The following is a 27,964-nucleotide window of genomic DNA, read 5'->3' as shown; positions in this document are numbered from 1 at the left end:
CTTCCACTATAAAGCACCACTGTTTGTTTGTTTGTTTTTTGTTTTTTAATCCTCACCCAAGGATATTTTTCCATTGATTTTTAGAGAGAGTGGAAGAGAGGGAAAGACAGAGAGAAACATCGATGTGAGAGAAACACAGAGATTGGTTGCCACCTGCACGAGCCCCAACTAGCACCCAGGCCGGGGAGGAGCTTGCAACCAAGGTACATGCCCTTGACTGGAATAGAACCTAAGACCCTTCAGGCTGCAGGCCGGCACCCTATCCACTGAGCTAAACCAGCGAGGGCATGTTTTCTTAATGGACTTCTCAATTTAAGTGATGACTATTTTTTACCTTGGCAGCATCTTGGAGATTCTGCAAACGAAGCTTGATCATCTGCCGCAGCTCCTCCGCCTCCCGTCCCAGGTCGGCCACTTGCTGAGACATCTTTTCGGTATAGTACACGCTAGCGAGGTGCTGCAACTTCTCAGTCATCGCTTCCAGATCGCTGTGAATTTCCTCAGACTCTTCCAGCATGGCCTAGAGTGAAGTATCAATATTCATGATATTGATAGGTAGGTGGAGAGGTATTGGTAATCAACATGGTGTGGTGTAAACACCATCCGACTGGGAAGAGAGTAAGGAGACGTAATTCACCCTTCCCACGTGCGTGGCATAGGGTGTAATCTTCACACCCCTGTGCCTACTCCCTACCTACTATTAACCCCATTTCACAGAATAAGAAATCGAAGTTCAGAAATGGTAAACAATTTGCCGAGGCCACGTGTTATTAAGTGTTGGACCATGAGGCTCGGGCTCTGCCTACCACCCCGAGCTGCTCCCTGGCGAAGGTAGGAGCAGAGCATCCCAGCAAGAGCAGTGCTCTGCACATAGGGTGGCTTCCTCAGGCCGCTGGGCCTCCTGTCTTTCATCACACGTATTTCAATGAAGGAGATGCATTTCAGCTCTCGTACTCTATACCTACGAAATGAAAATAAAACAAGAGCTCTGCAAACAAACAACAGAATTTTGCTCACTCGCCTTAATGAGACAAGGGGATAGAGGCAACCTAGGACCCCTAGAGGAATGAAACACGCCCTGGTCATTCAGGACTGTACCATCTACTGGGAGCACGACTAACATGAATGGCTTGACAACCATGTGCTGTGCACGGCCTGAGTGGAGTGAAAGAGAAGACAGGGGTGAGGAATGCAGAGGTGAGATGCACTGCAGGCAGTTGGAGAAGGCTTCCTGGAAGAGCCTCACTTGGAGCCGAGTCTGAAGGAAGTCTGCATGCTGACCGACGGGGAGCAGCACAGGCAAAAGCACAAGGGGAGTAGGCACAACGCGGGCAGGTACTGGGCGAGTGATGCATAAAGACAAGTGGGAGGGGGGGCATTAGTCTTAGGCAATAGACTCTGATTTTAAAAAGTAGAGTACACCCCAGTCCATGTGGATCAGTGGTTGAGCATCGACCTATGAACCAGGAGGTCACAGTTTGATCCCCAGTGGGGGCCATGCAGGAAGCAGGGATCAGTGATTCTCTCTCACCATTGATGCTTCTATCTCTCCCTCCCCCTATCCCTTCCTCTCTAAAATCAATAAAAAAATATTTTTAAAAAATAGAGTACACTTTTTCTCATAATAAACATTATATATGGGGTGGACAAAAGTAGGTTTACAGTTATAATATAAATAAATAATACCATAATTAGTAAATAATAAAAGAATAAACTCTGTTTCACATACTCACAACTGCAAACCTACTTTGCCCACCCTGTATATGTGTGTGTGTGTGTGTGTGTGTGTATATATATATATATATATATATATATATATATATATATATATGCCTAAGCGACTGTTTGACCATTGGACTAGTAGCTATGATGTGCACTGACCACCAGGGGGCAGATGCTCAATGCATAGGCATGGAAACATGGAACAGACTGATGAATCTCAGAAGGAAGTGGGGAAGGGGAAGGCAGAAAGAGATTAACCAAAGATCTTATATGCATGGATTCGGCCTGCCCTGCAGGGATTGGGCCGAAACCGGCAGTCTGACATCCCCCAAGGGATTCTGGATTGCGAGAGGGCTCAGGCCAGGCCGAGGGACCCCACCGGTGCATGAATCTGTCACTGGGCCTCTAGTGTATAAATAAAATTTTCCATAATCCCATACTTGAGAGATAATGTTAAGTAAGCTATAACTGCTGTTACGTGTGGGTACATTTATAGGTAATAGAGATATTAACCCACGTACAATTTCCCATCTTTCTTTTTCACCTGACATTGGAAACATGCATCTTCTCTCTGTGCACTGTTTTTGGATAAACTCAGGTGGCTTCAGTTACCAAGGCAGGCACAAGAGAACTCGCTGGAACAGTGTGTGCAGGCCGAGTTCTCTCCTGAGTCTCATGGGAGGTAAAACACCCAATATCTGTCCATCTGTACTCAACCCACCCAACTGCCCACGTCAAACAAGCCTGGGAATTGTCCTTGGCTTCTCCCTCCCATTCAGCCACTCCCACAGTCTCCACATTCGGAATTCTAGCTCAGTAACACCCCTTGCTTGTGTCTTCTCTCAGCCTCCAAAGAGAGGCCTTGTCGCTTCCTCCTGGAATACTGCAGCCACCTTCTAATCAATCACCTCCTATGACATCTTGCCTTCATTAACCTGCTCATTTCCACAGGGCAGTTTAGTCATCTTCCTTAAAAATACAAGTCTGTATTTGTCACTTGCCTGCGGAACATCTGCCAAAGGCTTCAGAGTGAGTTTAGGATCAAGTACAAGTGCTTACCTAGCTTCCATGATCTGCCTTCTCGTTCGCTATGTACTCTAACCTCCAACACCTTCCCCCCAGAGTGCTCCTCCCAGTGCACCACGCAGAGCTCCCCTCGCTCTTATACTACACAGGTGGGCTGCCTGTCTTTCAGGACTCAGCCCAGAATCACCTATTCCTGAGGATAATTCTTTAACCTTCTCAAACCTGGCAGCCTAGGTGGAGCACCCCACTTTGGGCTCCTTCAGCAACTTGATCCCTTAATGCCTTCATCACCATCACCTGGAGTGTTAGTGTCTAGATCTGTCTATCTCCTTCCTCCCTTTAATTATCAACTCCCTTGGGGGGGGGGGGGCAGGGACAGGAAATACTGTTTGTACTCCAAGTGCCTCCTGAAATTCCTACCTTTGAAAAATACTTCATAAATGTTTGTTGAATAAACAAATGAGCAAAGGAGTTATTTGAAAGAAAAAGCCTTTATGGTCGTTTTAAAGATTGCATTCAATTCTATTATATCCAAAAATTTACTCAGATAAATGAACTGACATTTATGTTTCCTTTAAAATTCCACAAATTTCACTCTCGTGACTAATCCTGCATAAAATATTTTCTACATTGTGGGCTATGGAGTAGGGACATTTTGATGATCATGATCCATTTTGCCAATTGTTTTTCAAAGAGATTTTATCAGGTTACCAGGAGTATGTGAGAGCTCTCGCTTCTTTAAATATAAACTTTAATGAACAGTGTTAACTTGATTGTTAAAATGTGTTCTCTCTCTTAAATTTGTATTTGTAGATTTCTAATGAGGCTGAATATTTTTTTCATTGTTTACAACCAGTTGTATCATAAGTCTTGTCTGTTAATATGTAAGCATATCTCCAAGTAGAAGATTGGGGTTGTTAAGAAAGATTTATTGAGAGAGTGTGTGTGATTGATTATAGAAGAAAGATTGTGGGTACAGGAAACCAATTAGAAGCCTGTTAAACAAGTCCAGGGAGAAAATGAGGCTTTAATCTTAGAGTCCTGTCAACTGGAATAGATAGAATAGATTTAAAAGACATAAGCATACAGAAATCAGAATAAAAGAAAGAGAAAACCTAAAATACTTGAGGATATCCATGTAACTTAAAAGGCATTCTGTATTTACTGCAAGATAACAGCTGTTGGATATCTATATCTAATTCAAACCGAGTTATAAAAGAATGAAATAATTTCCTGGATGACATGCCCCAGAGAAAGCTGCAGAGGAAATGAAGCAATGCGGTCACCTTGTGATGTGGACTCATTTCTGGTTCCCAGTTGACCACCACTTCCTGTGGAAGGCCAGGAGACAGGCCAGGCGGAGGGCTGAGAAGGCGGAGGCAGGAGAGCTCAACACCCACGTGTCAGATCATGTGCTTAATGTCTGCACATGAGCTCTCCCTACCATTTGATCCTTGTACTAATTCTGCAGGATAAATCACTCCCATCTCCATCCTATTGATGGGAAGACTGAGTTCAGAGAGGGAAAGTGGTTTCGTCCAAATCACACCGCCCTAAATGGCAGAGCTGGGTTTTCCCAGGAATCTTACTTGAGCCTACATAATCTTTCCGTCGGTCACTACATCTCTTCATGGGGAAGAATTCCCCACCGTATCCCAGCATACAACTGTTTCAAAGCAGCAGCAAAAAATGAAGCAATTATGTTTGTCTTGAGAAAGGAAAGTCTAGGGGAGGGTATCCATTTATTTATACAGTCTTATGAAATCTCACAGGTAGCTACTGTTAAACAACTGGGCAAGTCATAGGGCTACCTTAGCTTTCTTTCTTTTTTTCTTTTTCTTTCTTTCTTTTTTTAAAATCTAGCACCTACAGTAATTTGGCATTACAGACCTCTAAGTTTTCTGTTTTTTCACTTAAATTAAGTTGTTCCTTTAGTTACTCTTTGAATACTATTTTGCCCCAAGTTACCTGATGTGAAATGTATTGTTCCCGAAGTTGTTTTGCAGAATTCCACACAATCTTTGCATGTACCAATACTTTAGCTTTGTCAATCCACTTCAAAATGAATTCAAGCAGTTCATTGTATTCTTCTAAATGTGATGTTGCCTAAAAAAATCATTAACATTCAGATAACAAATGAAACCTCTATTTCTTGAACTTTAAATCAGTTTTCTGTCTCTTTTTGGATACAATAGTCCTATAGTTGATCACTATAATATCTGAGATATTTAAAGTGTCAACGTAAGAAACGTCCAAACCCATAGATAATTTTTATTAGTTTTTTTTGAGGTAACCGATGACCTATAGCAGGGAGCAAGATCTCACAGAATAACAACTTTGCAGCTTCTTTTAAAAATTAAGGTGGGTATGTAAGGAAGACTGGAGAAGATTAGAAGGCGGTGATTGGATTACACAGGGTAGTTAACAAGATTATAGGCTCTCTCGGTTAGGATTTATTTTAAAGGTGTGCTATTCTAGAAGCACAAGAACAGAGGACAGGGAGGGCTGGCTTAAAATCTTTCACTAAAGAAGTTATAGGCCTGGGGCGGGACTCCCCACCATGACCTGCCCAGTTAGTAACTTACAATTGGCATCCAGTGAGGTTACTTTGCATAGGAATCCTCCCCCCTTTTCAGTTTACAAAAGATATCATGAAAAAGCATGTCCTTGTTGAAAATATTGCAAGGACTTCCCAGTGACTTTAGGGTCAAGTCCAAGTACTTCCTATGCTTGAATAATCTGTCTTTAAAGAAAGTTCTCTCTTCTTATCTCTTATTCATCCATCTAGCTCCCTTTTCTGCTTCCCCTCTTCTGTATTCCACCCTCACTGAGGGTGGGGATTATGGCATTCCAGGTTTCAATATTGTCATTCATTGGTTGCCAAATCCTAATTGAACTCGTCCCTGGTTACAGAAAACATACACAATGGATTAGCAACAGTTGAGTCTATACTCAACAATTATGATGGATGTGTGTGACCTGAACCTGTTAAGTAAATGATAGCTATTAAATATTATCTGTATATCTATATACATATCTTACTTTAAGATACTTGAATTCACACAAACTGAATTGTGAAATGTTAATGAATGAATATACATTTTACAAAAATACTTTCCCAGTTTACAAAATATTCACCCCAAAAGTGTACTTACATGACCACCTTTGTCAATAAATTTATGATATGGCTTGATATCAAATAAAGGCAGGTTCTGTATGTCTAATTCTTAGGAACACAAGTGCTGTATGAAATAAGCTACTCTTAATAAATTATTCTCACCATTGTCAATATCATCTTATTTATTTTCAAAAGAGGAAAACAGAACAGAGCATTTCTGCCCTTGAGAAGTTGGATTTCTGGCCTGGAACACATACCTGGCTGAGCTTGAAGAACCGAGTCTCGGCCTGCCTGCTGGTCTGCTGGTGGAGTTCCGTCAGTTTCCCGACCTTCTTGGTCAGCGGCTTACCCAGTTGGCCATTCTGCTCCGAGAACTTTTGTACTGCTCCATCCAGCTCCATTAACTTTAAGTTACAGGCATCCAATTCCTCCCCTAGCACCTAGGTGGCCATCAAAATGAAAGAACATCAGACTACAGGAAATAAATGTCTCCAGATTTTTTAAGTTCAGAAGGATGATATTAAATGATCTTAGAATAAGACAAATACAAATGATTTGTATGACCACGATCAGGTCATTTCCATTTCTTGGGTTGGAAGTCAGAGCAGGATGTTTGGCAATCCTGGTGTTTATTTCCTATGAGGCTGAGAGCTCACATTTTCCTTCTGCTCCACCCAAAAGATTAGTCACTTAGCTCATCAGCAGAGTGAGAACTCAGATTGAGCTCCTAAGAACATCCTTCACTTTGGAATTGACATACCCGTATTCCTAACTCATCACTGAGTTCTCTGACACTTCTCCTGCTTACCTATACATGCATGTAAATTCATGAATAAAGTTCAATTGTGATGATAAATTATATCATGTAAATAGATCTATGCTATCATATTTATAGAGTTTCTTAATTGCCTCTCTTTACTGTCTGGTTTTAAGGAAGCTTGCTGATCAAAAAGCTCTTTTTTAAAAAAAAAAAAAAAAAAAGATATTCCCAAAATGTACTAACTCCCAAAAAATACTGAATGCATTCAGCAGCACTCCTTATGTTCCCAGTTCTCTTTCCTTACCTTTTGGTCAGCTTTAGCTTGAACTAAGTTATCTGTCTTTGCTCTCAGCTTAGTTAGAATAGTTGTGAGATCTTTGGTTATCTTCTGAATTTGCCGGCTGAACTCCTGGCTTGTGGCCTTGCTCTGTTCAATTTGTTTTACTCTGTCCTGGATCTAAACAATCAACGAGAACAGCAAAACCAAGCATGGTTAAACTTGGGTAACATACGAAAAACCTCATTGTTGACGAGAGATTTCAGGTGGTTCCTGCTGCTTTGGCATCTATGAGCTTTGTCGAAGCAGCCCCTGTAGTTACAAACTCACATGTTTTCCATGCAGCCTCCCCTCCCCCATCTGCAAGCATTCACTGCAGGTCTATCTGCTGCTCTTTCAGTAAAGGAACAAAACAAGCAACTCATGTACAGTGATTCACTCATCAAATATTTAGCGTCTGCATAGATGGCCATGTAGATAGCGGAGCCCGAATCTCTGTTCACTAACACTGTGACCTGCAGCACACAGACTCCTCCTCTAAGAATTTTTCTTCATAATATGCAGAACTCTCCTTTATAACTGGAACGCACGCACATTTCCAAGCACCTTTCCATGAGCAGCTGCTAATGACCTGGTAACTGTCTAACTTTGCAGTTGCGTCCTGAGAGGATGACAAGAGAACATTAAGCACCTCCAGGGGAAGGGGAAAAAGGACAGTTAACATTTACATGTTTCTAATGGCTGTGGTTTGATTTGATAACAAGTATTCATACTTTGGCTTATAATAAAATGCCAAAGGAAAGAAGGTAAAGAAATTTTCTCTTTGTATAAATGAAAGGCTGCAATACACCTAGAAGGGTGACTGGTAGCCTCTGGGCACTCAATGAATATTTGTTAAACACATGGTATATAGCTTATTTTTGTTGTTGTTCCGTTAAGTCTTTTGTTTTCTGGAAAAAGGTAAGGGAAAGTAGACAAGCTATTTCTAATTATATGACACTAGAGGCACGGTGCACAAAATTCGTGAACATGGGGGAGGTTGTCCCTCAGCCCAGCCTGCACCCTCTTGCAATCTGGGACCGCTGGCTCCTGACCCCTCACCTGCCTGCCCGCCTGATCGGCCTAACTGCTCTCCCCTGCCGGCTGATCGACCCTAACAGTCTCTGCCTTGGTCCTGCCACCATGGCTTTGTCCAGAAGGATGTCCAGAAGGTCATTCAGAAGATGCCCAGTATAATTAGCATATTGACCTTTTATTAGTATAGATTATTGTTCATGTCTGTGATCATCTGGTGTGTATGTGTTTTATCTAATTTAACAGTATTTTTTTTTGTTTTGTTAATCCTCAACTGAGGATATTTTTTCCATTCCTTTTTCAGAGAGAGTAGAAGGGAGGGAGAGGGAAGGGAGAGAGGGAAACAATGATGTGAAAGAGACACATCGACTGACTGCCTACTGCATGTGCCCCAAACAGGGTACAGGGAGCAAACTTGCAACCCACATACATGCCCTTGATGAGAAATCAAACCAGCGACTCTTCAGTATGCAGGCAGACACTCTAACCATTGAACACACTGTCCAGGGCAATAGTATTGTTTTATGCTGACGAGATTTTAAACTCTATATCCATAAAGAAGTCCTTGTGAAAATCAAGAACTCTTATACAAGAACGCTGAGCCTATGAAAGAAGGGAAAGGCCCTCTTTCTTGGGCATGGGTTTACCTGGTCATGGACAGTTCCTAGGTTCAATGCCACCTCCGCTAGCTGCAGGGAGAGCTCAGAAGGTAGTATAGCATAAAGACCCAAGTACTTGGTCTTCTGCTCCTCGGCGACTGTCTCGATGTTCTGTCGGTGCTTTGTGGCTTCTGTTAGGAGAATCTGAAGAAAAGATCAAAACAAGAAATGTCTGGGAGCCGAAAGAAATTTCCATGGGTATAGAGACAAGACAATGTATTGTCCATCAGTACATATTTAAATGTGGAATTAGAGAGACATCTTAAGAAAAACCAAGCTTTTCTTTAGCCTCTGAAAAAGAAACATGTCCATTATATACAGAACAAACAAAAACCCCATCAAATAATACGAAAAGACTCTTATATAACACATTTCTGAAAAATTTTAATTCAATATTCTAAACAAATGTGTCATATTAAAATCAGGGCAATTTTTTAATGATAGGTATAAGGAATGAGAAGAGTTTCGTACCTGAAGTTCTTCAAGTTGAGCATCTATTTCTATTGTTGGATTCTCCAAATATTCCTTCGTTTCCCGAACCCAGGATTTCACAGAATTGATCTGAGTCTCCACCCCTTCTCGGTCCTTCAGCTCTCGCTTCACCACCTTCCCCTGACTCCTCACTTTCTCCTGCATGCTTCAGAAACATTTCAGGGAGAAAGCAGAAGTGAATTGGAAATGAAAGGAACCCCTAGCTCACAGCATTATATTATCCAAAACAGACATTTTTTTTTAAAAGGTGAAATCTCATATCTTTTTGCAACTAAATTCACGTCCCCAAAACTGTCAGATAATTTTCAGTAAGACTTACATTTGGTCCAAGTATACTGGAAGAATATCTATCAGGTGAAGTGAATGATTTTTCCCTGGAAAATTGAGAACTGACACACTCCACTGCTACTACATGGCAGTTAATGTTCTATGTAAAATAACCGGGACGTTGTTTAGTTTCTCTCCAGAAATCGACTCACATGAATTGGGGTCATCAGCCTTTCAAAGTAATGTGTAATTGGAGTATCTGTGGCCATTAGAAACCAGTCTTTGAAGTTAAGCTTTGGAAATGTTACAGTGAATAATGTTCAACACCCAAATTGTAAGTCTTTCTTTGAATTGACATAAATTTGGTTAAAAAGTTTAAATAGTGGAGCCCAGTTCTCCTGAATTCATCTATAACTGAAGAGGTGGATGTAGGACACGTATGAATAATAGCAGCTAATACAGCAGTTAAATTATCTACTGACATTTCTTCTCTGGCCCCATAAGTGAATCAGGCTGGTTATATATCATTAAGTTTTGTTTTCTTTTGGTTTTTTATAAAATTTATTTATTATCTAAAGTTTTACAAATGTCTCCTTTTCCCCCACTCGCCCCCACCCCCCAAGCCATTCCCACTCCGGGCAAGCCCCCACCACCCCAGTGTCTGTGTCCATTGGTTACCCTAATATGCATGCATACAAGTCCTTTGGTTGTTCTCTAACCACCAACCCCCCCACCCGCACACTCTCCTGCCATTTGTCTCTGGATCTATTCTTGTTCATCAAATTATGTTGATCATTATATCCCACATATGTATATCATTAAGTTTAACTTCCTCTAGCCACAAAGTGTGAAAAGGCTTATTTGCCTGAACTTTGGCATCATCCTTGTTCTCATCTCTCAGTCATCCAGTTTAGCCAGTGAGTTACCAAGCTTTTCAGAACCAGGTTCTAAGTAGCTCTCAATTGTTCAGCTTCCAAGCTTTGCCTCTCAGGAAGAGCTGCATCACTTCCAAGGTTTCCTACAGGCTCTTCCCCTCTTTGCACAATTCTCCTCTCCCCTGGCTGCCTCCTTGAGCTGCTCAGTCTTCAGCTGAGGAGACCTGCCGTGCCTGCCCTCCTACACTCCTTGTCTCTGCTTTGGGTTCCTTTCTCACCCTTTTCATGCTTTACCCAAGCGGCCCCTGGAGTTGCCCATCTCTGCCGCTTGACTGTGAACAGCATGAAGGCACCGACTGAATCTGTTCGGTTCATCCCTGCATTTCTAAATACTACTAGATATGTGTTTGTCGAACAAATAATGGAAGAGCTAAGAAAAATGGGGAGCAGGGATGAAGGGAACAGATCCCCCCTCCCCCAGTTGTAAGGGGGCATGATGGAGCACCCCCAGACTCTAAAACCACACTCATCCCTTTGGGTCATGGCTGGGTTCAGAAACAGAGAATGAAGGGCGTATCCTTACTTCAGGCACCGATCTTGCATGGCTGTGATTTCCTGCATGGCGGGCGGCTCCTCCCCGGGGGGTGGAGCGGCCCCATCCGGGAGCATGCTCAGCGCCTGCTGCCGCAGCATGCCTAGGGCCGCCTGCTGCTGGTCCAGCTCCAGGGTGAACGTGTCGTGATGCTCCAGGAGAGCTAGGAGTTCCACTTTTGAGGCTTTCTCTGCCGAACTTTCTGGTAATTTACCTTCTAGCTGACTGATCGTATCAGTGGCTTTCTTAATCTGATGAAAAATGTATGTAACATGAAGCTAAGAAATAAACTGAAAACATGGGGCAACTCCTATAAACATACATTTGACACTAGTGCAGCGGTTCTCAACCTGTGGGTCACGACCCCTTTAGGGGTAGATTAAGACCATCGGAAAACACATATATAATTACATATTGTTTTAGTGATTAATCACTATGCTTTAATTATGTTCAATTTGTAACAATGAAAATACATCCTGCATATCAGATATTTACATTACGATTCATAACAATTCATTACAATTCATAAAATTACAGTTATGAAGTAGCAGCGAAAATAATTTTATGGTTGGGGGTCACCACAACATGAGGAACTGTATTAAAGGGTCGCGGCATTAGGAAGGTTGAGAACCATTGCACTAGTGCATCAAAGCTCATTAAAGATGAGAGTGTAAACTCTAAATCCCAGGAAACTAAAGCCTGGACAATCTTCTTGACATGAAAGGAAAAACCATCTTTATAATTCTGGGTTTAAAGCTTTAATCTCAAAATAATATCAGGGCTATCAGAGATTGCATGACATAGAAAAAGTGTGTGTGTGTTTTAAGTAAAGGACAAATGAAAAACTCCAATATTTCTAAAGGAAGATGTGTCTTCAAACATTGAATCCTACTTAAAAGATGAAAAAAATTAATATAGGACTTGTGACATTGGTTAAATTCCTGCTCATTTCCATGGCAAAGAAAGACATATTTTATAATTGTTCAGGGCGAGCGTTTCACTAAGAAACTGGCAAATGGAGGAAAGTGGGTTTGTCCTCCTTTCAAAATTTCATTCCTTGGTTTTCTTATTAAAATGATTGGACCCTGACTTGGGGCTACATTGCGGATTGCCTATTGTACGGTGTTGCATAATTTGGTTTTCGTGCCATTGAAATAGAGATGTGGGGAAAAACGCTTTGTGCTTTCATAAAGCCAATTGAAAACAAAAGCAAAACACTGCTTTTCAAAATACAGGACCATCAGGGAGGAAACGATCCTGAGCCCATCAACGAAGGAGATCACCTTCTTGCCGAGGTTCTTCCACGCATCCACCGCGTCCTCCAGGATCTTCTCCTGGTCCTGGGCCACCGCCCGGAGCCGCGCCCAGCGCTGCCAGACGGTGGTCATGGACCTGCCGATGGTCGCTTTGCTGGCGTCGTTTCCAGCTTTCTCCAGCTGCGAAGCCTCACCCTCCAGGGCCACGATTTTCTCATGGAAGGAGTGAACCCCTGACACTAAAGCCTAAGGTGGGGAGGAGAAGACGGTGAGGGAGAGATTTTTTTCAAAAGTTCTATGGATTTGAGGAAAGCCCACAATTACCTGCAAAAGGAAATGTCTCAACATATATTCTTTTTTCTAACTCTTACTTTTACATCGGATTCTTCATTGAGTCAGGCTTGGATTTTTTTTTTTTTTTGAAAGAGGCAAGGTGAATATTTATTTGTTAAAAACCAAAGTTTATTTGCTACTTGAGATGGAATTCTCCCATCTTTAAAAGGCAGCAAAAATATAAGGCAACTGAGTTTAGTATTTAAGGATGGTATAATCTATGTTATATTGCTATGATATATGAGGGTGACTTCACTACTATTTGTTAAATTGTATTAGAATTAATCTAAGTTATCACCAGAAAGGATTCACTGGAATTCATTGCATCACACTTTATCAGAAGCAATTGCTCTGAATGTCTTTTTCAAACCAGCTGTGCATTTCCAACTGAATCCTAAAAAAAGTGACAGACAGCATGCAATTAAGTAAAAACTGCTACGAAACATGCTTAATGTATCCTTTTCGTGTTTAAGGAGCCCGGTGAAGATGGACTGACCTGATTCTGGAACTGCAGTATCACCGAGACTCTTTACAAAGACAATGAAAGGACGTTAAAAACAACCACACAACTCACCTTGTGCTCGGACAGTTTTTCTTCGGCTTCACGACTGGAAGAAGTCTTCAGTAAGGAAAATTCAGACAACTTCTTTTCGGCAGCATTCATCAATTCGATAACCTCTTCCCTTGCTTTCTGGTAATCCTGCCACTGAGCCGCACACCTGGAAAAGGTGCCACAAAAACCAGTAAGCAACATCAAATGCCAGTCACAGAGCTCTGACATCAAGATGCCTGATGGCACTCGAGAGAGAAGAATGAACTTAGGTGTGGATGTTCATTAGTATCTTCCTGTTTTCCGTGTGAAAATTCATTTCAAAACACCTCATATTTCTGCCCAGCTGGTGTGGTTCAGTGGTTGAGCATCAACCTAGGAACCAGGAGGTCATGGTTCGATTCTCAGCCAGGGCACATGCCGGGGTTATGGGCTCCATCCCCAGTGGGGGGTGTGCAAGAGGCAGCCGATGTATGATTTTCTCTCATCACTGATGTTTCTATCTCTCTCCCTCTCCCTTCCTCTCTGAAATCAATACAAATATATTTAAAAACAAAACAAAACAAAATAAAAAACAGCACCCTCACATTTCACTAGAATACAGCGATTAAAACCACTCCAATACCTCCGCAAGAGATCGAGCTGGGCGTGGGAGTCCTGGATCACCCTCCGGCTCTTGTCCTCCAGGGCCGTCATTTTCTGTGCGAGCTCCTCTTTGGCAGTTGGCTTGATGAGTGGGTCCAGGGTGGCGACCAGGCCGTGGAGCTCCTCCAGGTTGCTCTGGAACTGATCCTCTGCGCTGAAAAACTCCGTGTGGCTTCTGAGACTGTCCTCCGCACTCTCCACGTCCAGGCCGCTGCCTGCCAGCTGCAGCATCTCCTGGGCATCCTCAAGCCAGTCGCTCGCGGCTTGAAACACTTGATAGTACCTTTGACATTGACTATATATTTGAGTCAACGTAGCCTGAAACATAGTCATTACAGACACAATCAACCCTCAATTGCCGTGTAAAGTTTGCAGAAAATCGTTGAATTTTTCCGGTTCTTTTCCAGTCCTTTGCCATGTGGATGGATGTATGTGTATAAGTGAACTGAAAAGTTGGTGGATTTTTTTTTTTTGGTGTAATCCATTGTTATCCTTTGTTTTCTCTTCTGCTAATCCTGCTATAATTGTATTATTATAGTTAAAATATGTAAACAGAGACAGAAATGAAAGAGAAATGTATTCTGTTATCTTGACTAGTTCTGAGACTATCTCTCACATGTGTACGTCATACTATACATACAATAATGCTTAGTCATATGTGGCAGACTGAATATTGACCAAAGTGAAATACCGTCTCTGTTGGTTAGAAGTGTAACACCACCAGTGGGAATGTAAGCCAGTACAGTCACTGTGGACAACAGTATGGAAGTTCCTCAAGAAATTAAATACAGTACAACTGCCAGATGATCCATCAATTTCACTTCTGGGTACTTATCCAAAGGAAACAAAACCATTATCTTAAAGAGATATCTATACTCCCACATTCTATGCAGCTCTCATTTCTTTATCTCCAAGTAAAGTCATGATGAATATTCTAGTCTTGCTTCTGTGGTGCCACAGAGAAGCGAGAGAAGATGAAGGGGTGAACAGATGGGGCAACTGATGGGAGACCCCAGAAAAAAACGTGGCTCAGCATCAGGGTCAGGGCTGTCATCCATCTGCCTCTCTCCATTTGGAGATTCTTCATCCATACTAATCTTGTAAATGCCAAGTTTTGCATTGTTTAAAGAGGCATCACTAATTCATCATTGCTAATTTGTTTATTACTAATGTACTCACCACAATATTAAAGCCATGAGTGCTATCATTTATTACCTCTCATAAAGGTGAGAGACAGCAGGGGTTACTGTATTATAACTAAACGAGGCCAACATGGAAATCACATGAAATGAATACCACATCCGTAAACAGTAAAAACATCCTTTTGAGTCACCATCAGTTAAAGATGATTCTACATAGTATCATCAAAGAAATATTTAAGGCAGCAGTTCTAACAAACAACAAAAAACAACAACACACAAATATCTCACGCACGTCTACAAACAAGCAGAGTGGGGAGAAGACAGGAGGAGCCCTCGTACCCACCTGCCTAGTGCGCAAAGCCTCCTGAATGTCTCCGTCCAGCTCCGAGAGCTCGGCCAGCGTGTGCTGCAAGTCGGCGGAAATCAGCTCCTTGGCTCTGGTGAGTCTCTCCGTCTCCTTGTCGCTCAGGGCCTTCATGATCCTGAGGCTGGACTGCACCTCTTCCTGATGAATCTGGACCTTCCTGATCTCCTCCTGGATGTCCCGGAGGTTCAGGTCCAGGCACACGGGCCCGCTGAGTTCCGCCTGCACACCCCTCAGCCAGGCCAGGGAGCGGCTCAGCTCGGTCTGGAAGTCTATACTCTGCACCATGCGGCTCTCACACTCGGTCACGGTGGCGCCGATGGCCGCAGTCAGCAGTGTTAACTCCTCCTGCCAGGCCTGGATCTGCTGCTTGGCTTTCTCATAAGCCGAGGGGTTGAGGTGTGGGACGAGATCTTCGAGGTGCATGGCCATGCGTTTGAGCAGAATCCCCGAGTCCTGGAGGCTTCCCGCCAGGGAGTGATACAGCTTGAGCTTCTCCTCCGCGGGCAGCGTCTCCTCGTTCACCTGGGACTGCTCTGCCCGCACGGCCTCCAGCTGTTTCCGCAGCTGCTGGCCCATCTTCTCGTGCTCTTGATACGCAGCCGTGGTGTCCTCCAGTAAGCTCGCCCTCTGCTCTGTCTGCCGCTTCAGCCTGTGGTACGAGGCCATGAGCTGCAGCATCCTGTCGGGCTGCCACGGCTGCCCTGTGCTGCGGAAGCTTTCCTTCTTCTGGCTCAGCTCATCCACGGCCTCCCCGAGGCCCGCCACCTCGCCCAGGAGCGCCCTGCAGCCCTCCTGAAGGCACAGCGCCTCCTCCACCGTCAGGGCGCTGGGGACTGGGCTCATCTTTAAGAACTGGCCCTCCAGGTCGCTCAGAGACTGGGCGGTCAGCTCGATCAAGGAGGCGTACTCTCTCCGAGCGAGAATGGCCTCCTGGACCTTGTAGAACTTGTCTTTGGCCAAGGCGATGATGACGTTAAATTGCTGGGGCAGAGCGTTCAGCTTCTCGTCCAGGTAGGAATGATCGACTTCGCTCAGCGAGGGCAGTATGGCCTGCCCGGTCCTCTGCAGGGTCAGGAGGAGGCTTTCGTACTCCGGAGATTGCTCCAGGAGGTGCTGGTATTTGGCCAGTTGCGCCTGCAGCTCTGAACTCTCATTCATTAGGTTGATCTCAGGAAAGGTGACAATGTCTGCTTGTTTCAGCCAGTGACAAGCTTTATCAAAATCTTCCTTGAAATGCTTCCTAGACACGAAGCTCTTCTCCAGCTCTTGGAGCCTCTGGCTGCACTTCTGCAGGACGGCGTCGTACACGCCCTGCAGGTCCTGGAGCTTGCCCAGCACTTCGCCCTTGTCCTGCTCTGTGGCTCCTTTCATCAACTCACGGCCCTGCGCCCAGAGGCCAGTGACTTCATTTTGGTAGGTCTTGAGGCTGGCCTGGGCGCTCCTACAGGCTTTGATCTGCTTGCTCACGTCGTCCGGTAACAGGCAGATGTGCTCGCGAAACAGTATCTTTCGCTCGTGCTGCTGGATCTGGCTGGTCGCCTGGAACAGCGCCATGAGAAACTGGGTCTTCTCGGACAGGGCCTTGTTCAGGTACTTGCGTCTCTGGCCCACGAGGTCACTGAGACAATGGACATGCCTCTGTGCATCCGCGAGCGCCTTCTGGACGACCTGCCGCTCGTTCAGGCCGAGATCCGCCATCACCCTGTCCGCATCCTTCGTGAGGGATTTCAGGAGCATCTGCTTGGCCTCCAGTTCACTGCAGACGGTGAGGTGGTCCATGAGAAGGTTGGGAGCCACGTCGGGAGGGGGGCTCTGCTTGAGGGCCTCGGCGATGCTGGGCTGCTGCTCCTCCGCCCACTCCATCAGCTCCTGGAACCTGGCCTGCACCACGCTCAGCTCCTCCAGGTTGGCGACCGAGACTTGGATTTTCCTGCTAATGAGGTCCTCCAGCTGAGTCCAACGCTGTTCAAGGTGACGCGTCTGCTCTTTGACTAGGTCCCTGTCATCTAAATTCAGATGCTCGATCACGCTCTGCTTCCTGTCTTTCAGGTCCTCAATGGCCTGCTTCCTCTCCTGCAAGGCCGATGCCAGCTTCTTCAGAGCTTCCAGGTGGACCGCAGTGCTCTCTGCATCGGATCTGTAAATACACAGAAGACATCAAAGCAAATTATCCAAGTTGGTCTGTAGTGTTCATATCATGTTCTATCACATTTCTCCTTTAAGAGGATTTCTTCACTTGGAGTTTACTGACCCAAGTGCTGAAATTACTAGGGAATGCAAGACCCATGTCTTTCTATATCAGAAGTTGGGCCCAAAACAAATGGCCTACATGAAACATGCCAAACTCAAACTCAAAGGCTAAGATGGGCCAAATAAATGAGGCATGCAGCCCGCGGGCCACGGGTTTGACATGCTTGGCCTACATACTTCCTTTCTACTCTTCTGGATCCTACTGCCCTCCCGACACGTCTGACACCTGCTTTTAGCTTCTTCCTCTGGCCCTTGCAAAGTGAGCAAAATCGGCACATTAACAAGATCCCTGGATGACTTGTGTAAACATTAGACATAGAGAAGCACTGATCTCTGCATTCTTGAAAATGACACTTAGATTAATAAGTGGCCAATGATGTATGTGCTTTCTTGTGAGAAGCAGCTCAAGTGAACACTATAGTGCTAGACAGGAAACCTGCAAGACATAACCAAGGGCTCTCTCAGCTACTCATTTGTGTATACTCAGATATGTATGTGTGTATATATATAATTTGTTAACCCTCAGCCAAGGATATGTTTTTATTGATTTTAGAGAGAGAGGAAGAGAGAAAGAGAAAGAGAGGGGCGGGGGGGGGGGGAGGGAGAGAGAAACATTGATGTGAGAGAAAGCATTGATCGGTGGCCTCCTATACGCATCCTTTTACCCACTGGTTCAATTAACAGTGAGCAAGGAGAACCAGGGCTCTGTATCCAAATGACAACATGAGTTTCTTTCTTTTCTTTTCTTTTTTAATATGTTTTTATTGATTTCTGAGAGAGGAAGAGAGGGATAGAAACATCAATGATACGAGAGAATCAGTGATAGAATGCCTCCTGCATGCCCCCTACTGGGAATCAAGCCCGCAACCCAGGCATGTGCCCTGACCTGGAATCAAACTGTTCATGGGTTGAAGTTCCACCACTGAGCCACACCCAGGCACCATGAGTTTCTTAACAATGTTTTGTCAGTATTGATAATGATTGACAATCGATGTTAAAAACATTAAGAAAGGCCTTTTCCGTTTTTATGGAAATTAAGAAACATCTGGCTTAGTATTTTGGGATGTGCCAGAGCATTGCTGTTACCTGGCCAAGTTATCCCATTCTGTAGTAAATTTTTCCAAGAACACCTCGACGACGCTCATGCAGTCATGGTAGTCTCTTGTCCTCTGGAGATCCTCTTCCCTTTGCAAGCACAGGCTGTTGGCCTGAAGGCACAGATCCAGCCACTGGTCGTTCAGATGACTGATCTCCTTGTGTTCAGGAGACTCCTGCTTCTTGGTTAACTCATCCACCTTTTCTGTAATAGCCGTCACCGACGCCTGTTTGCACTGTAGTTTCTTAACAAAATCCTGAAGGTAAAAACACCGACAAAATAGGTAACCTGCAATAAACTCCCCAATTAATATAGAGGGAAGCATAGATGACATAAGCCTAACGAACTAAGCATGTATAATTAATGGGTCATGCAGAACAATGAAAGACTAAAAATGGTCATACCTCTTTATGAATACAAATTTCCAAGTGTATAAGAATCAAAGGATAACTGTAGTACTTTCTTTTATTGTGTAATTTTGAACAGTATAAAGAAAAACTGAGAAATGTAAAACAATATTATATTCACTAAGGAAAAAAGTTAATATTGTATCTTAAAGTGCAGCCTTAGTTTCCTAAAAACTTTTGAAGTTCATGCTTTTGAGAAAAAAAAAAGTAATTTAAATTTATGTCATTTTGTTTTTTCTGCATATGCAAATAATATTTTAGTAGAAACTATAAATGGTTCACTTTCATAGAGAAAAGATAAACTTTAAAGTTTGTTAAAAATCTGGTACAACTTCCATTCAAGTTAAAATAATCTTCTATTAAGTTATGTGTAAATTTGGAATAGCAATATTTCTATTACAAATATAATTATATATTAATAAATATTGAGTTTATATTCAAATATATATCTAGTTGATTGGTACACTTATGTTCCTACAGCTTCAATTATTTATATATTATTATATATTTACTAGAGGCCAGGTGCATGAAAATTCTGCACTCGGTGGGGCGGGGGGGGGGGGGGGGGCGGAGAGTGTCCCTCAGCCGGCCTGTGCCCTCCTGCAGTCTGGGAGCCCTTGGGGGCTTAGGTGGTTGGACATCCTTACAGCTCCTGCGGAGGCAGGAGAGGCTCCCATCACCGCCGCTGCACTCGCCAGCCATTAGCCTGGCTCAGGGCTTCTGGCTGAGCGGTGCTCCCCCTGTGGGAGAGCACTGACCACCAGGGGGCAGCTGCTGCATTGAGCGTCTGCCCCCTGATGGTCAGTGCATGTCATAGCGAACAGTTATTCCGCTGTTCGGTTGATTTGTATATTAGCCTTTTATTATATAGGATTCATATAAAATATACTAGAGGCCTGGTGCACAAATTTGTGCACAGGTGGAGTCTGGCCAGCTGCCCCCACCCTCGATTTGGGTGTTGGGAGCCAATTGAAGGCCAGGCCTGCTGGAGCAGGGGTCTGATCGGGGCCCGGATAGGCTGGTTGGCTGCCAGCAGTGCATGTCATAGGCACTGGTTGTTCCTGTCATTCTGGTTGTTCTGCTGGTCTGGTTGCTGGGCTTTTATAGATATAGATATAATATAACATGTATATTATATATTTTATATATTTAACATGTATTTAATTAATGGGCACATTGACAGTCCTGCAACTTCAGCAACATTGTGAAGAAAGATGATAAATGATGAAGGCTTGTGTGTGTTCAGAAGCAAAGGCTTCTGGTTGTATCAGCTAAACCACAGTGCCTTGTTCAGGAACAAAGTGCAGAGTGAGGGTCCTTTGATTCAAGTGGCCAATTGGAGCTCCAATAAACTATTTGAATGTTTACTTTCATTTTTAAAATTACTATTTTTATTTTTCAATTACAGTTGACATTCAATGTCATATGAGTTTCAGGTGTATAATATGGTGGTTAGACATTTACATAACTTCCAAAGTGATCCCCCTTAAGTGTAGTGCACACCTGACACCATACTTAGTTATTACATTACTGACTATATTTCCTTTGCTGTGTTTTACAAATGTTTGTTCTCTGATCTGTCCTTTCCTGGCACCAAATGAAGGTCTTTCTGAGTCTTTGTATTCCTTCAATAGCTATGCTAATGTTTAAGGATTGAGGGACACACCCATCTTGGCCTTCTCTGTCTCCCCCGGGGAGACTCACTCTTTCCTACCTTCACTTGGGAAACCATGTTCTGTGCAATATTGAGCTCCAGTTCCGCGTGTCTCCGCCTCATATTCTGCAGTTGCTGGTCGGCGTCCTGGAGGTAAATCCAAAGCTCAGCCTTCATGTGCTTGATCTCCTCCCAGCCCTGAGTTAAGGTCTGAGCCTGGGCAAGCCTTTGTTCGATCTTGAGGGAACACAGAGGCAAAAGTCAGCGCTAACAGATGGAGGCATTTATGTCCAGTGAATCAGAGGTGCAATTCCTCAGCCTGTCCATGTACACGGGCCAATACACATGCATGCATACACACTCTGCTATGCATCCACAGAGAATTCTTTCTTTGCTTCAAGAAAAGCAGATGCTTCTTTTTATACTTGGGTTTTCTAAGGACTTTTCATGTATAAGACATGCCATATAATTTCAAGCAGTATCATGAGACTTTAAGAAGCTTTAACAAGCTGTTAAGTTGCCCTCATGGTTTTTCACATTTGGCGTTTTCAACACCTGAATAACTCGCAAATTCAAGCGTGGGGTTAACGAGAAAAGACAAATTATTCTCTATTATACATTTGTTGTTAATTCTTATAAAACAATGAGTTATTATTGTTTTAAATATATTTTTAGATCTGCTTCACTGCCTTTTGAAACCATATAATTTATTTCAATAAATCATTTCTGTGAAAACATATAAATTACTGCATTTTCATTAGGATTAAAGACAGACTTGGTTTGAAAATATAATATAAAAGAGAGAAACCTTCATTATTTTGAGACATTTCTTGCTTTGGGTGATTTTACTGTCCTATAAATATTTATATATTAAAAACCTAAACCAAGTCCTATTTTTCTTTTAAACCCAAAAGTATTAAAGAGGTTAAGGCACACGACCCTGTGCTGCCATCTGTCTGTTGTGGAGAGTACTGCTAATTCATCACAGCATTTTCCACTGAGCCCGGAGACAGCTCCAGAATCCTTCCCAACACCACACTCAGCCACTGCCAATGGCTTAGAAGGCTTTTGCCAGCCCTAACATAAAGCAAGGGTCAGGAACACACACCCTCCATATTAAGTGTTACCCAAAGAAAAAGATGGCAAGGAGAAAACAAAACAAACAAACAATGAGTGGAAAATAGGAAGAGAATGGTAATCAAGGGAAAAAAAAGAAGTGGGATCAAGTACTAACAATTAGCAGATCCATGGGCGTAGATGTTTCAGTTCCAACTCAGTGGCACTGGGAACAGAGTGTGCGCATTTTTCTGTGACTTAGTTGAAATTCAAATATCTATTCATTATGATCCCCATAGGAGATTTACAGCAAGAATGACTCCAGGAAGCATTTTCTTTAAACTTCTCACCCAACGTTCAAACAAGAGAATGTGACAGAACAGACAAATCCAATGGCTTCCACGCCTTACCATTTGCTCTGTTTGTTGAATGTCTTTTGCCGTGGTTTTCACTGAAGAGTTCGACAAGTCGCACATGGAGCAGAGGAGGTCCAAGTAGGTCCTGGCCTGCTTCTGCAAAGCTCTGAAGTGCTTGACCTTGAACAGACACACTTGTCAGACTGGAAGACATGCATGCCATCCCTCCACAGCACATCTCTGTGCCATTTGTGTTACCTTGTTGACATTTCAAAAATAATTCTGCTACGTTCAGTACATACAACCTTTGTTGTAAATAGCATGTATTAGTAATTCTCAGGAAGAATTCAAAACACACTGGCAGGGATCCTTTGCCCGTCACTTGCTTCTCATTGTGTTAAAGCCGGTGCGGTCTGGTAAAAGGAAACACCCAGGAAACCCCTATATTTTTTCCTGCTTCTCAGCTCACATTCTAAGTGTTCTCTGTTTCAGAGAAAGAACCTTTACTCTAGCCTGCTTCTTAGCATGTTTTCACAGAGTGTGGAGACGTACGGGGGAAGAAAGGTCACTGTGCACCTGTAGGCTTCGTTGGAGTTTGGGAAAAATTAGATGGCTGGGCTCTTTCTTTCTGCGGAAAGTTCGAGAAAGGCATTTCCCGGTGGATCATTAATCTATACACACGGACATGGAGAAATGTGTCTTTCTGAAGATAGTTGGATATGTAGGCTCTGTTTTAGATCATGGGCTAAACCAGTACATGAAATAAAACCTTTGTTCCCACAGAGCTTAGATTCCTATGAGAGGGGCAGGCAGGGATCAGAAGGGTGGCCGGTTGTTGGCCACTGCAGATGAGAAGTGCTGATGGTCTGAAGGAGGTGGTGGGAGTAGAGGCTCTGAGAAGTGGTTCTCACTACGTGTATTGATAATTTGGGCAGGTGGCATTGACTACGGAAACATTTGGTGATTTTCCAAAATCATAGCCAGTAATGAAGCCCAATTTTTTTAGTCCTGACTTTTCCTCAGAATTACATGGATTGCTAAACACAACATTCTTATGTAGATAGCCTATCCTATATAATAAAAGCATAATATACAAATAGACCCAACGGCGGAATGATTGGTCGCTATGATGCACACTGACCACCAGGGGGCAGACACTCAATGCAAGAGCTGTCCCCTGGTGGTCAGTGCGCTCCCACAGGGGTAGCACCACTCAGCCAGAACCCGGGCTAACGGCTGGGGAACGCAGTGGCCATTGGCTGGAGATTCTCCTGCCTCTGCTGCAGGCGAGCAGTAAGGAGTGAGGGGTCCCAGACTGCGAGAGTCCCGGATTGCGAGAGGGATGTCTAACTCCTGGCATAGGTCCGATCCCTGGGGTCTAAGCCAGCAGGCGGACATGCCCCGAGGGGTCCCGGACTGTGAGAAGGTGCAGGCTGGGCTGAGGGACACCCCCGCCCCCCCGCCCAGTGCACAAATCTCGTGCACTGGGCCTCTAGTAATAAATATAAGTCCATTTCCCATTAAGTCAAAAGTAGCACCTAAATTTTTAGCCAGTTATAAACTGACTGGCATTTCACTTCTGGTGAGTGTCAGTATCATTAGTCACCCCACTATGTACCTGTGACCCAGAAAAAGTTACCAGTCCCAAAGAGCTTTTGGAAATGAGAAGAGAATAAGGTACCAGATTTTGAATTTTGTAAATATATTTACTTTAGAAAGAATAACAATTAAGATTTATATAGTTGACCTGACTCCAAACGCCTTGGGAGCAGCTTATAGATTGTCAGTAACAAAACAATTGCCAAAGATTTTTGCTAAAATTAATTTTAAGGGGAGTAAAAAAAAAAAAGGGCAAATCTGATAGTACTTTTTTTCCATTCCCCAAATTCACATGTCATGCCTTATAAAAAAAAAACCAATGGTATTCTTAATGAAATCAAATCAGTGTGCCACTTTTGTATGGCTGTGGGGGGATAAAACCATTACATGTCTATTGTTTACCACGTGGGAGACACTGGGTACACACCACGCATCCTGGGACCTTGACCAAAATGCCACCGCAGCCTGTCAAAGCCTGACCCCAGTCTCACACCATCCAAAGTCGTCATGTTGGCAGTAGTGGAACTGTCCAGTCACATCTCTGAGTGAGCCACTGGCTAGAGTCAAACTCAGACCTTATTTCTACAGGCTTACCTCACAGATACTGCAAATTCAGGAAAGTGAGCATTGTAAGAAAGTGAATCACACAAGTTGTTTGGTTTCCAGTTTACCTGATTTTACCTGATACTATGGTCTAATAAGTGAGCAATAGTATTATGTTTAAAATATGTACACTCCTTAGCTAAATATAAATAAACTTTATTGCTAAAAAATGCCAACCATTGCCCTGGCTGGTTTGTTCAGTGGTTAGAGCATTGGCCTATTGACAAAAGGGTCTCAGGTTCAATTTTTGGTCACATACCTGAGTGCAGGCTCAATCCCAGACTCTCACATTAATGTTTCTCTCTCTCTCTCTCTCTCTCTCTCTCTCTCTCTCTCTCTCTCTCTCTCTCTCTCTCCCTCTCCTCTTTCTCCCCTCTCCTCCCTCCCTTTTACTCTCTCTGAAAAGCAATGGAAAAAATATCTATTTTTCAGAGATTAAAAAAAAAAAAGCTAACTATCATCTGAGCCTTCAGTGAGTCATAATCTTCTTGCTGGAGGAGGCTTGTACCTTCAATTTGTAAAAGCGCATTATCTCCGAGGCCCAGTAAGCGCAGTCCAATGAAACGAGATATGCCTGTACTTGGTATCCCCAGCAGCCAGCACAGTTTGGCACATAATGAGAACTTAACATGTTTCTATTGAATGTCTGAATGAATCACATCACATAACATAAACTTCAGGAGTCAGTACCTGCTTCACGGCTTCTGCCCTGCTCAGAGGGGGGTGCGGGCTTGGCTTTAAATCAGGTTGGATGGCGGACAGCCAGGCCTGGCATTGCTGCAGCGTGTCTTGGCGACTGACATGCCTCTGCAGTTCATGTTCCAAACTCTGGTACACCTGCAACAGAACAGTCGTGCGCAGCTGTGAGAGCTGTCTCATACGCCTACCCACCTCCCTGGGATCAAAGGAAACATGTCCACCAGCCCGCTGAAATGGATTTACCACCCCCCAGGACTCCCCAGTACCATACACATACCAACTGAGTTTTCATATGTTCCAAAGGTGGCAAAGCACAATTGTCATCCCCAGTTTATTACTTCCCAAACCACACATTACAACATAAATCCTGACCAGGGAAAGAACGTGGGCAAGTTCATAGAACTGTGAGGTGGGTTAGGATACGTAAAATCACTGAGGTAGATTGTCAAACATAAATAGAGGGTTTTTAGCTTCTCCATTATGGTATACAAATTGCAGTTTTTGTTTAAGCTAGAAACTAAAAGTAAAAATAAAAGGCCATGACATGAAAAGATAAACAACATTTCTCTAACCGAAATGCTGGGTGAAATCCATTGATTCCCTAGACCAGTGATGGCAAACCTATGACACGCGTGTCAGAGGTGACATGCGAACTCATTTTTTTGGTTGATTTTTCTTTGTTAAATGACATTTAAATATATAATATAAATATCAAAAATATAAATCTTTGTTTTACTATGGTTGCAAATATCAAAAAATTTCTATAGGTGACATGGCACCAGTGTTAAGTTATGGTTTTTCAAAATGCTGACACGCCGAGCTCAAAAGGTTCGCCATCACTGCCCTAGACTTATGAATTCACCTTCCAAAAGTTAACTAAAAAGAAGAAGAAAGTAATCCAGCAAATAATTGTAGATGATGACAAAGGAGGAGAAAGGAGTGAGACAAGTGTAGATGGGGCAGAGGATCCAATCAGTGATTCAGAGAGCAAGATCACAGCCCGGCTGCTGGAGCCCAGTTGGTTGAGGGTCATCCCATGCACCAGGATGTTGCAGGTTCGATTCCTGGTCTGGGTTCAACCTCCAGTAGGGGGCATGCAGGAGGCACCTGATCGATGTTTCTTACTCATCAATGTTTCTACCTCTCTCTCTCCCTCTTTCTTCAAGCAGAGCAACAAAAAGAAAAAAGAATTAAAAACATGAGGAACGTCTAAGAGATCTCTGGGACAGCATCAAGTGTAACAACATCTGCATTGTAGGGGTATCAGAAGGAAAATGAAAGGGATCGGGAACCTGTTTGAATAAATAATGGCTGAAAAGTTCCCTAAGTTGGTGTACTTAATCTTTGTTAAAAGGGAAATTCTTTCTCATGTTAGCCTTATTTCTATAACCTTAGAGATTCCATTTTAGCACAACTCATTACACACATTAAAATATAACTAAAAATTGGTACTTGTTCTTTTGATTATTTTATGAATGCATAAAAATATTAGAGTAGAATCTAGGCTGCATAGAGTTAAAAAGTAATTATTCTGGAAATTATTTTAGTGTTATAGACTGGCAAATTAGAAAAAATATTGGTGACTGTCAAATAAAAAACAAACAAAACAAAAGTTAAATAAATTTGACATTAATTCACGAAATAAAAGGATTGGGAGAAAGCAAATGTCTGAAAGCAAGAAGTTCTGTGTCCACAGAGCCTGAAATCTATGCTCCTGTCTGGACATGCACCAGAAATATCCCGAAGACTGATGCATCTAATCTATTTGACAACCCTCTGGATTGCACAGGCTTTCTCCTGGCTCCACGGTCACTCCAGGCCGAGCCGGTGCTCACCCGCTGGGCGGTGCTGCAGATGGCGGAGTAGCTGTCCCTCGTGCCCTGCAGATGCGCCTGCACGTGTTGTGAAAGTTTCGCTTGGAGGTGCTCTGCACACTGGCTGATCAAAGTGTCGCCTTTAGCTTTCAGGTTGTTCAGACGGTCCTCAAAGCCGGCAATTTCTTCCATCATTGCCTACAAAATAGGAACAGGGTTCTTGCAATTCCACTGTTAGTCTTTAAATAACCTGTTTACTAAGCAGAAGGCCTAAGAGGAAAATTTCACTGTTTAATGATATTTTTGAAAGAGTTTGCAATTTACCTTGGTTACCATATAGCAAATGAAAAAAAAAAAATACGTTTCAGGAATCCTTCGATAGGAAGAGTTGGCAAAAATAATAGATTAAGTGATGATGAAGTAACCTTTCAGCTAGTTCATGGCTGATCTCAGCTAGAGAGATATCTGCTCCCTAGTATTATTAACAGATAAAGGATGTTTATAAATTTTTCAGCTCTATAAATTATAATTCTGGTATAATTTCTTCCTAAAATAATCTAATTACTATTTAATTTACTAATATCCAATTTCTCTAATAATATGACATCTGATTTATATAATAATCTAACAGCTAATGATTAATTTACATAATATCTAGTTTACATAACATAATATTTATATTAATGAAAATAACATTTACCACTTACCACTTATTAAGTACTTGCTATAGTCCAGGAACTATGTCGAAATCCTGAGAAGTGTGTATTATTGTCATTACTTTTCAGATGTGGAGACTGACGCACAGGGAGATTATATAACGCACTCAAGGTCACACAACTAGTGAATGGCAGAGCCCCAGGCTTGGGGACCACTCTGCCTGACCCCAGCTCGTCCACCTCTATCCCCATGTGTTCTCTAGTGAGCTTTCTCATGGATCACTTGGAGAAGAGAAACCAGCTTTTCCAATCAGGGTTTAATTTCCTCACTGCTATATGGTACCAATAACAAGTTACACATTCCAGCACCAGGTGCCCGGGGTTGACACATCAATATCTCTAAGGGAAACCTAGTGGTCCCCTCAGCAGCCTGGGGTCCATCACTTCATCCAATGTTGCTGCGTTAATGGTTATTGTCTACACCATATTTTAACGAGCCATTGTGTCTTCAAGTTAGAGGAGAGTCACTACATCATGAGGTTATTCGGGGTGTGTTCTCAGTGCCTAATAGAATATATCATATGATTAGTTTTCTATCCATATTTACTGTTCTCCTACA

General features: G+C 43.1%; 1 protein-coding gene across 12 annotated transcripts in view; it reads right to left on the bottom strand.

Annotated features, from left to right (window-relative positions):
* The window catches only part of SYNE1 (spectrin repeat containing nuclear envelope protein 1), a 387,376-nt gene that overhangs the window by 149,028 nt on the left and 210,384 nt on the right, over window positions 1–27,964 (bottom strand). For all 12 annotated transcript variants that reach the window (XM_036316912.1, XM_036316911.1, XM_036316914.1 and 9 more), the window contains 16 exons: window positions 26,711–26,887; window positions 24,867–25,013; window positions 22,029–22,154; window positions 20,623–20,799; window positions 18,492–18,757; window positions 15,132–17,292; window positions 13,627–13,964; window positions 13,026–13,170; window positions 12,146–12,364; window positions 10,854–11,113; window positions 9,108–9,273; window positions 8,625–8,780; window positions 6,931–7,083; window positions 6,124–6,306; window positions 4,717–4,854; window positions 335–520 (listed from right to left, as the gene is read on the bottom strand). In XM_036316912.1, the coding sequence (XP_036172805.1) occupies window positions 335–520; window positions 4,717–4,854; window positions 6,124–6,306; window positions 6,931–7,083; window positions 8,625–8,780; window positions 9,108–9,273; window positions 10,854–11,113; window positions 12,146–12,364; window positions 13,026–13,170; window positions 13,627–13,964; window positions 15,132–17,292; window positions 18,492–18,757; window positions 20,623–20,799; window positions 22,029–22,154; window positions 24,867–25,013; window positions 26,711–26,887 (4,998 nt within the window). The remainder of the gene's footprint in view (window positions 1–334; window positions 521–4,716; window positions 4,855–6,123; window positions 6,307–6,930; window positions 7,084–8,624; window positions 8,781–9,107; window positions 9,274–10,853; window positions 11,114–12,145; window positions 12,365–13,025; window positions 13,171–13,626; window positions 13,965–15,131; window positions 17,293–18,491; window positions 18,758–20,622; window positions 20,800–22,028; window positions 22,155–24,866; window positions 25,014–26,710; window positions 26,888–27,964) is intronic.

Source organism: Myotis myotis, unplaced genomic scaffold (genome assembly GCF_014108235.1).
Source record: "Myotis myotis isolate mMyoMyo1 unplaced genomic scaffold, mMyoMyo1.p scaffold_m19_p_7, whole genome shotgun sequence".
Classification (NCBI taxonomy): domain Eukaryota; kingdom Metazoa; phylum Chordata; class Mammalia; order Chiroptera; family Vespertilionidae; genus Myotis; species Myotis myotis.
Note: the sequence above shows the minus strand (reverse complement) of the source record. Positions and strands in the feature narration are given on the sequence as shown.